General features: G+C 54.6%; 3 protein-coding genes across 3 annotated transcripts; all 3 read right to left on the bottom strand.

Annotated features, from left to right (window-relative positions):
* Positions 1-195: 195 nt before the first annotated feature.
* GLOTRDRAFT_131180 (uncharacterized protein) lies at positions 196-1,393 on the bottom strand (the record flags this gene model as incomplete). Its single annotated transcript, XM_007869933.1, has 3 exons — positions 196-258; positions 330-980; positions 1,037-1,393. The coding sequence occupies 3 exons, from the start codon at positions 1,391-1,393 to the stop codon at positions 196-198; spliced, it is 1,071 nt and encodes a 356-aa protein (XP_007868124.1).
* A 2,419-nt stretch (positions 1,394-3,812) lies between these two features.
* GLOTRDRAFT_100747 (uncharacterized protein) lies at positions 3,813-4,419 on the bottom strand (the record flags this gene model as incomplete). The annotated part of the gene is made up of 5 exons (XM_007869932.1): positions 3,813-3,895; positions 3,993-4,066; positions 4,108-4,111; positions 4,168-4,300; positions 4,324-4,419. Coding segments are annotated over 5 exons (390 nt in total), but the record flags the coding sequence as incomplete, so codon positions are not given.
* Positions 4,420-5,483: 1,064 nt separating this feature from the next.
* Positions 5,484-7,644, bottom strand: GLOTRDRAFT_131178 (uncharacterized protein; the record flags this gene model as incomplete). Its single annotated transcript, XM_007869931.1, has 4 exons — positions 5,484-6,269; positions 6,325-7,074; positions 7,125-7,184; positions 7,240-7,644. The coding sequence occupies 4 exons, from the start codon at positions 7,642-7,644 to the stop codon at positions 5,484-5,486; spliced, it is 2,001 nt and encodes a 666-aa protein (XP_007868122.1).
* Positions 7,645-8,031: the final 387 nt, after the last annotated feature.

Raw genomic sequence — 8,031 nt, 5'->3', positions numbered from 1 at the left:
GTCCCTTCCTCGTTCAGCCTTGCAGCAGCGGTACAGCAGGGCATTTCCTTCGAAACCGGATCTGGGACGTCGAAGTCGTGGTAGAAGCGGGCCACGCCAAAAACAGACTCCGCCCCCTTGTATATCGACCTATAAATCTTCCCTTCCGTCCAACGACTCTCATTTCGCCATGTGTCCTTGATAACAACAAAACCGTCATCGCTCCGGCCGGCTCTCTTCGCGAGCCAGACTAGAGTTCCACGTCCACGGATGGACCTGCTATAAAACATCGGTCGTCCGATGGAAATGAAATTTTCATGTAGGCCGGGATTCTGTGGGGATTCCACTACGATGCGGGTGCTCTCGCCATCTAAGGTGTCTCCGTCGCGACGTGGCGTATACTCCAACAGGATCCCAAGATGCACCGCCTCGTCGTAGCAGCTGTGAACGAGCGCAAGTTCAGCCTTGGTACCGAGACTCGCATGCGCCGTCCTGTCGATCCCGCTATTGGCAAACTTGGCGAGGCCGACGACGAATGTGATCAACGGAGCAGGGTCGAGTTTATAGTATACGGGATCAGAGACAATGGCGGACGATCTGTCCCATCGGAAGAAACGGACGACGTCACCAAAGAAACCCATGCCGAGGAGGAAGCAGCGGGGGACGGCTCGGTACGCCATGACGGCATATTCCTGGATCTGATTCCACGTCTTCAACTGCACCTCGGTGAATTCATGTTCTCCCGCGCTTGTCGACACCCTCTGGTACCACGGATCCTCTTGCTCCGTGGCCTTCACCTCTATTACGCCCAGTCCGCGAGCCCAGTAGTCGCTCGAAGAACCGTTGTTCTTACGTTTTCTCTGTGGTTGGATGGATAGGTCGGGTGTAGTTCGGAAACCGCCAATCTCCTCTGCCGGGCGTAGGTCTCCACAAACGTCGAACTTTACAGGCAAGGGACGACCTGTAACGGCCTTCTTGGCAATTTCATTTAGCGCATCAGCCTTCGACACCAAGACAGGTGAGTCCACTAGTACCACTTTGAGAAATCACAGCTTACCAGAGGTGTATACATCAGTCGTTCGGACCGTTTGCTGGCTCCAATAATTATTGGGTCGACGCGGCATAGCAAGTCAGTAATATTGACTACTCTCTCGTTCTTCACACCGCAAACCTTCATCCCCGGGAAGCAGTCGATTTCCAGAAAGGAATCAATATCCACTGGTCCATGGACCGACTTGGCAGCTTCCGCGCCTGCGACCTGACGGTGCACAGTTTGTTTAAGCTTTTCGGAAGAAAATTTGTGGTAGAGATCAACACGGTCGTTATTAGAGAGGTGAGAGCGAGAGCGAGAATAATCCAGGCGATTCGCATTACCATTGCGAGGAGGAGCAGAGCGGGCAATGCGGGCAGGCATTTCGTGAGTCTCGGGGGCAGGTGAACGTGAAAAGACGTACGTGGCGAAGCCGCAGAGAATCGTGCTCAAATATGGGCATAGTTTGGTCGCTTGTGGCCTTGTTTGGCTCTTGTTGAATTCTGTGTTTGTGCAGTGTGGCAGAATCGATGAAGATGGTACGCGACCACGAACGGTGACACTGTCACGTCACGACACGCGTGATTACGAGTCCTGAGGTACGAAGGTCGAGTCCTTACGCGCAAAATATGCCTGCGTGCCGAACGTTGTACCCCGTGAGAACCGTTTGTGCCGAGATATCGTGGGAGTTATGTTTTGTATTGCAGACTACATTTGTGAAACTCCGTTAGAAAGTCCGTTTGTATGTGAGACTACAAAACCACTTTTGGCGCGTTTTTGTAGTCTCTGTGACCATTGTTTGCTCATTTGCGGGCTCAATTCTTCGTCTTATCTCTCTTTTATTTTCTCTAGTCTGGGGAGTATGCTATATGGGTCTAAAACAATATTTTCGTAAATTTACCGATTGTGTGTCTTGTCCTAGTCCGCATGGCGGTTTTACTTTTATTGCTTATCGTGGGAATTGACTATTGTAGTGGCTTGTAGTCAGTGGCTGAGGTGCGGGCCGCGTCGGTTTGGATTCCTGGACTCTGATTGGCTCCCGCCCTCTATGACATAGGCTCTCTGCAGGTTCACCCGATCTGCAGAGCTATTACATCATTGGTATCTGGAATTGATTGCAGGCTGTAGAAGGGCCAGAAAAATTGTGAAAAATGCGGGAAATCCATAATATAACCAGAGCTCTATAGCAAATCAAGGAATATACAAGATGATCTTGAGAGGCCTAATGAAATTCAAATAATACTTCAAGAAAGATAGGAATATTTGTGTCAGCTCTATGATATACAATGTAAAATAGGGAATATCTTATGCCCAGCTCAGGACTCGTAACCAGCCATGCACAGCATTGGCCCACTCCCCCAAGTGCTTGTGATGTCACACGTCGGGCTATAGCAACCCCTAACCACGCCCAGGTTTATATTCCAGCTCCCGTCAATTTTTCTACACACTCCCCTACAATATGCTACGCATAGAAACATTCAATGCAACAACAACTTTCGCCCCCCGTCAACGCACGTACTAATTAAGTCAGAAATTGGGCAGGCCAAATTCGTGCCGATGCTTCCAGATGCCTCTGACTCAACCTCACGGCGAGTCGATACCCGCGCGAGGTCGAACAAATGGAGTTACTCGCTAGAACAGGACGTCCACCAATCTGCAGTTACTCGGAGGGCAACGCCGACGACTTTATAAGGAGATTTTGAATATATGATTATCCTTCACTCGGCCACGGCACGCATGCATCTAAACATATCACAATCACCACTCCCGCAGCGCCGCCTCCCTCTCCCAGACCCCATCTTTGCGTCGTCCCCAGCCGACTACGCGGGCCGCGGGCACTGTTTCAAGCACATCATTGTCGACTGTGCGTCTCCATCCCTTCTCTTTGCTCCCGTCCCCCTTCCCATCTCCGTCCCCCTGTTTCCTGGACTCATTCTCACCCCATGTGGACATATAGTCAACCGCCGCGACCTCTGCCCCGGGTGCGGGCCAGGAAGCATAGACCTCTCCCCGCAGCGTTCAGCGCGCTCGCGAGCCTCAAGTGAAAGTTGATCGAGAGTTCGACTGAGGTCACTCGGGCGTTTGCGGTGCGTGGTGGAAAGTACAGTCAGTACAATGCTATGTACACCCCGTATGAGCTGTTCATGAGGAAGGTTGCAATACATGTATGATGCTTGCTCTGACGACGAACTACATGGCATGGTCGTTGATGAGATTTCCTTAGTAGAACATAGACGTGCAGTAAGAGGAGTTGCGGACGACAGATCATCGTGCTCCCGGGCGTATACTTGGGAACGTGGGTCGGTTCCCCCGCCGATCACTGTACAGCTGTTCAAACATTAAACCATGTACGGGAGACGGAGGTACCTTATCGCTTTCCTGAGGACGGAAACAACTATGCCACAAACTCACGCGCTGTGGTCCTGCTCCAGAAAAAGTACTCGCTCCGTCAACCCGAGACATCGTGATGGTAGGATCAAGGTAGGATAGTCTTGCACATTCACGTTCTCGGTTCATACACAATACGTCCGTGGAGGACCAAGGGATACATCTTCATAGGCGTAAGACCCTCTGGAGAGCCAAGCGATCATTCGCTCCACATCCGTGTATGATAGAGAGGGACTTCCTCCATTGGTATACGAGTTACAGAAAAGACACGCGAGCATAACAGAGCGACAGAAAAAAAATTCGAGAGACAATATAACATACTCCATCCACATCCACGGAGGGCGTGCATATCGCAAAGATACACCTCACCACACGCTCTGCTGTTGCGGCGCCGGGCTGCTGTCTGCGGGAGCACCGTGCTCCGCGGCGCCTCCTTGAACGTCTCGACGCGCACCTCGCCGTCGATGAGCTGGTAGACATACGTCACGACGACCGGGCCTTGAATGTTCATCAGCGCGAAGGAGGGGACGGGTCACTGGGAAGGGGTGAGTTGAGTTCGGGAGGGGAAGGAAGGCGAGGGAAAGGTATCTGGAACATGCACCCGTCCATGCACCTGTTGCGGAGCCGGGGTTGACGAAGAAGTGGTTGTCGTATTCTACCGCTTGGAATCTATTGCGATTTAGACGCAAAGCAGTTGCGCGGTCGGTTACATCGCTAGGCTGATAGGGCAATGAAACCACTCACGTAAGCGTATGCCCCGGAATTAACACATTCTACGTCCATCTGTCTCGCAGTCGCACCCAGCGAGTCCAAGTCACCCGTCGGTATACACTGGTGCCCATGGACGACGTCAATCTTGATCGGCGAGTGGTTCACCGTGATGGACAGCGGCAGCGCCGCGCTCTACATTGCTTCATCAATTTTACCAGACGCAGCTGCCAGCGTGGGGAACAGCACGCACCTCGTCGTAGTCCCCGCGCACGACGTCTTGAGCCACTCGTACGTCTCCTTGTCGCAGACATTGCCCGTGCACAGGATCTGCTGGATTCTGCTCGGGACGAGCAGCTGAGGGAAGATTTGTGTCAGCTATCGGGAGTGCGTGCAGGTGCGTCTATCAGGATTTGGTACGGGGCAGGAGGAGCTGAATGAGGGGATGTGCGGGTAAATAGAAAGCCGTGAAGGACCGTGGATTGGAGGAGCTTCCGCTAACATCACTACGTATAGGCTAGAACATCCGACGGTGCATGGCGAGTGCCCCTTTCTCGCAACGTCTAACCGTTCGTCCCATTGAGGCTGCACTCATCATGATCTTGCCTCACTCGTCTACCCCGGCCTTCGAAGGTTGTGACTCATGTTGCCATGCGGTTCGTCGCCTCAGTTCCCAAAACTGCTCAAAATGACGTGTGCAGCGTTGCCGCGATATTCACGACGGAGCGAGGATACCTTGCAAGTGACGACGCTCATTCATCGTCTAAAAGGCCGGTTCGAACCAAGCCGGCCAGATTCTTCACATTCGTATCACACGATTGAGCACACGATGCACCCCAGGACCACGCGAAGCCCATCGATCGCTTTTCGTTGCAAAGCGGGGTGCACGCTCCCAGCACGTGGTTCTGGTCTCCCTCTATAAAACACAGGTGTGCAGAGGATGAACAAACATATAGCAGCGATTCCTCCCATGACGCGGCTAACATCGCTCGCACGCAGTGCAAATTTAACCGGAGTTCATACAGAGCCGATGAGGGTTCCGAACTCGTCAGGGCGTCCACTGAACACGAGAGTACCCCGTTGTCCATATACGTCCCACACAAGTCCTCTCAAGGTCTTCTCGGAGAATGCAAACGAAGTACGTTCCATTGGTGTTTGAGATACGTCCTACCGACACTGATATATACACTCTGGGAAGTCAGACCATCACAAAACTTGAAATACGAACTGGAGAGAAACATGCCCAACAAGCTATATACCGGATATAACCTGAAGATCAAGCACAGAACATCAAAGAACAAGCCAGGGGCAGGAGCGCGCAACATAAGCACATCCATCTCATGTCTTACAACCTCGACGATCTTCGCATCGCGGAGACTTACCAGTCAAGGTGCGCATCCACTTCGATGGCGTCTTTTGACCAGAGGCTGATGTTGCCAAACGCGCCGAGTATATCCTGTAAGGGATGGACAGGCTGGGCAAAGTCAAAAGGGGCCATCGACATCATCGACGCGTCGTGGATGTCGATGTCGCCGGCTTCGTCGGGCAAGTCGACGTCCATCGGCTCCTCGTCGACATGGTCTAGCCCCGCGAGAATCGACACCGGCATGCCAGCGAGACCCTCGGACACCTCGCACTCCATAGGGTCTACCGGCGCATGGAACGAGATGTCCATGGCCGACCCCTCCGCAAACTCGACCTCTTCGACGACGCACCTCGGGCGGCGGATCTGGACATTCCAGTCCTGGTCCATCCGGTCCACCGGCTGCTCGTCCTCCTCGTCTGAATCCTCCGCCTCTTTCTCCTCCTCGATCGCCTCCTGCGCGAGGACTTCCGCGAACGCGTTTGCGTACACCGCCTGGTAGGCGTCGTGCTCGAGCGCCCACATGTTGCCTATGCGCGGCTTGAGCACGCCGTCGTCCTCGATGTGCGGGAGCTCGATGCCGCGCTCTTCCAGGTCGGATGCGAGGTTCTCCCGGGCGAGGATCTGCGCGTACGCGCGCGCGAGGCCTTCGGTGTAGACCTCGCGCTCGAAGTTGTCGCGCGGGGCTCGTCCCATCCCCACGGCGAGGCAGGCGAAGGAATCCGCCGGTGGCCCTCGGGCGGCATTCGGTTGCAGGTGCTCTGGTGCCTGCTCTGGATACGTTGTTTTCTGCACGGAATGCTGCGTATGCTGTGCTGGCAGCGGCAGCCCCCTGTTCGGAAGGTTCGGCCTTCACCTGAGGATTGAGCGATGTCGGTTGAGGGGGCGTCGAGGAAGGCGCCCGCTCCACAGTCGCGGTCGGCGTCGCTGAAGGTTCTTCCGTCGGACCCTCCGCGTTCGCGGCAGTCAGCACGCCAAACTCCTCGAAGGCACGCCCGGGGACGTCGTCTACAGGCTTCAAAGGTGAAAAGTGGCCGCGCTCGCGTAGCGGTGGGCTTTGGGCAGGCGGCGGCGAGAACGGAAGGGAGTCTCCCGTCGTCACAGCGGGGGCATGGGCATGGCTGTCCTCTTCATGGGAGACAGACGGAGGTAGCTCTGAAGAGTCGTCGGGGCAGCAGGACGTCTCTGCAGCATGTTCGACGACCTCGGTGGCATCAATGGGATCGTCACTACCGACGGTTTTGTCTGTGCTCTGGACCTCACCGTCGTCTTCGCCTTCCGCTGCATCACTTTCAGCGTCAGCTACGACATCGCCTGCCTTCTCGGCAGCTGAGGAGGTTTCACCATCCTCTTCGAGACTTCCCTCCTCGTCCTGCAGACGAGCCTGCTCTCCCAGGCGCTCGCGCTCCTCAGCCCGCTTCTCGACACCGACCAGGAAGGCGGCGACTAACTTGCGGACCAGCCGCTCCTTCCGCTCTGCAAACGTCAGTTTCGAGATCAAGGTAGGAGCCTCGAAGGCGCCTGGCATCCAGGCTTCGTCATTAAAATCCTCGGGCTCGACACCCATTAGCCGGAACTTCTCCAGGCTCTTGGGCGGGAGATTGTTCTTTCCGATCGTCAGTAGAGCTCGATGTAGTCCGGTGGAGTACAACGTACTTTGTTTATGTCACTGCAGGCTGTCAAAGCCTTGTGGCACTGGACGTATATACGCCACTCCTAGAAAGAGGAAAGGTATAAGCCTCGGTGGCAGGAGTATGGCACGAGCACGTACTCTATATCCCATCCCCTTCTTCTCGAGAACGCTAACGATCCAGGTCCGGAACAGGACTCTCGCCACCTTTCTGTTGAATTCAAGAAGCCTGGACTTCAGCAGCACGTGTTTCGCCGGAGAGAGGGGGAAAAACAGGTCGGTATGAAAATCTAGCTTCTTGAAGGACGGCAGCTCCCTCAGGAGCGGGGCAGGACGCTTTTTCGCGAAATACTTGATGCTCTCGCCCTGGGGAGCGAAGAATGGCTCGGGTGCGTCGGAATCGTCTTCAGAAACGCGCGAGGCATGACAGCCCTTCCCGTCGTTCTCCTTATGCCTGTCCGATGGAGGTCGAAATTTGCTGGAGGCGGGACAAACGGGTAAAGGCACATAGCCTCTGTTGGTCTTGTTGGATAGTGGCGGGGGCATGAAGTGGCTCGAATGTCGGGAGAGCTGGGGACTTGTGGTTGAAAAGAGTGGGGGAGGCGGAAGACTGTTGCGCGCAACTCAGTGGAAGGGGGTGTGGTCAAAGTGTAAGTCGAACTCGCTGTGGCTCGTGGAGTCTGAATTTAAACAGGACGCGTCGGTGCACGTGATATGGTTCTGATTTTGTGGCATCATTGGTCAGCGAGGGCCCTGCTCTTTCTTCCTCATTCGGGAAGTGATGCTAAGCGAGCGATATGGATGGTGGGCTAAGGGCTGGCAGGCATGTACAGTATTGGTTCCATTCAACTTCCTTAAATATCCCGTGCTCCGATTGCCTTCTTACCAGTTGTTCGTCCTTGTGGACATTCGCCGCTATGCCATGATGTGAGA

This window comes from Gloeophyllum trabeum, assembly GCF_000344685.1.
Source record: "Gloeophyllum trabeum ATCC 11539 unplaced genomic scaffold GLOTRscaffold_00010, whole genome shotgun sequence".
In the NCBI taxonomy this organism is placed as follows: Eukaryota; Fungi; Basidiomycota; class Agaricomycetes; order Gloeophyllales; family Gloeophyllaceae; genus Gloeophyllum; species Gloeophyllum trabeum.
The sequence above is the reverse complement of the archived record's forward strand: the minus strand, read 5'-3'. Positions and strand labels throughout refer to the sequence as shown.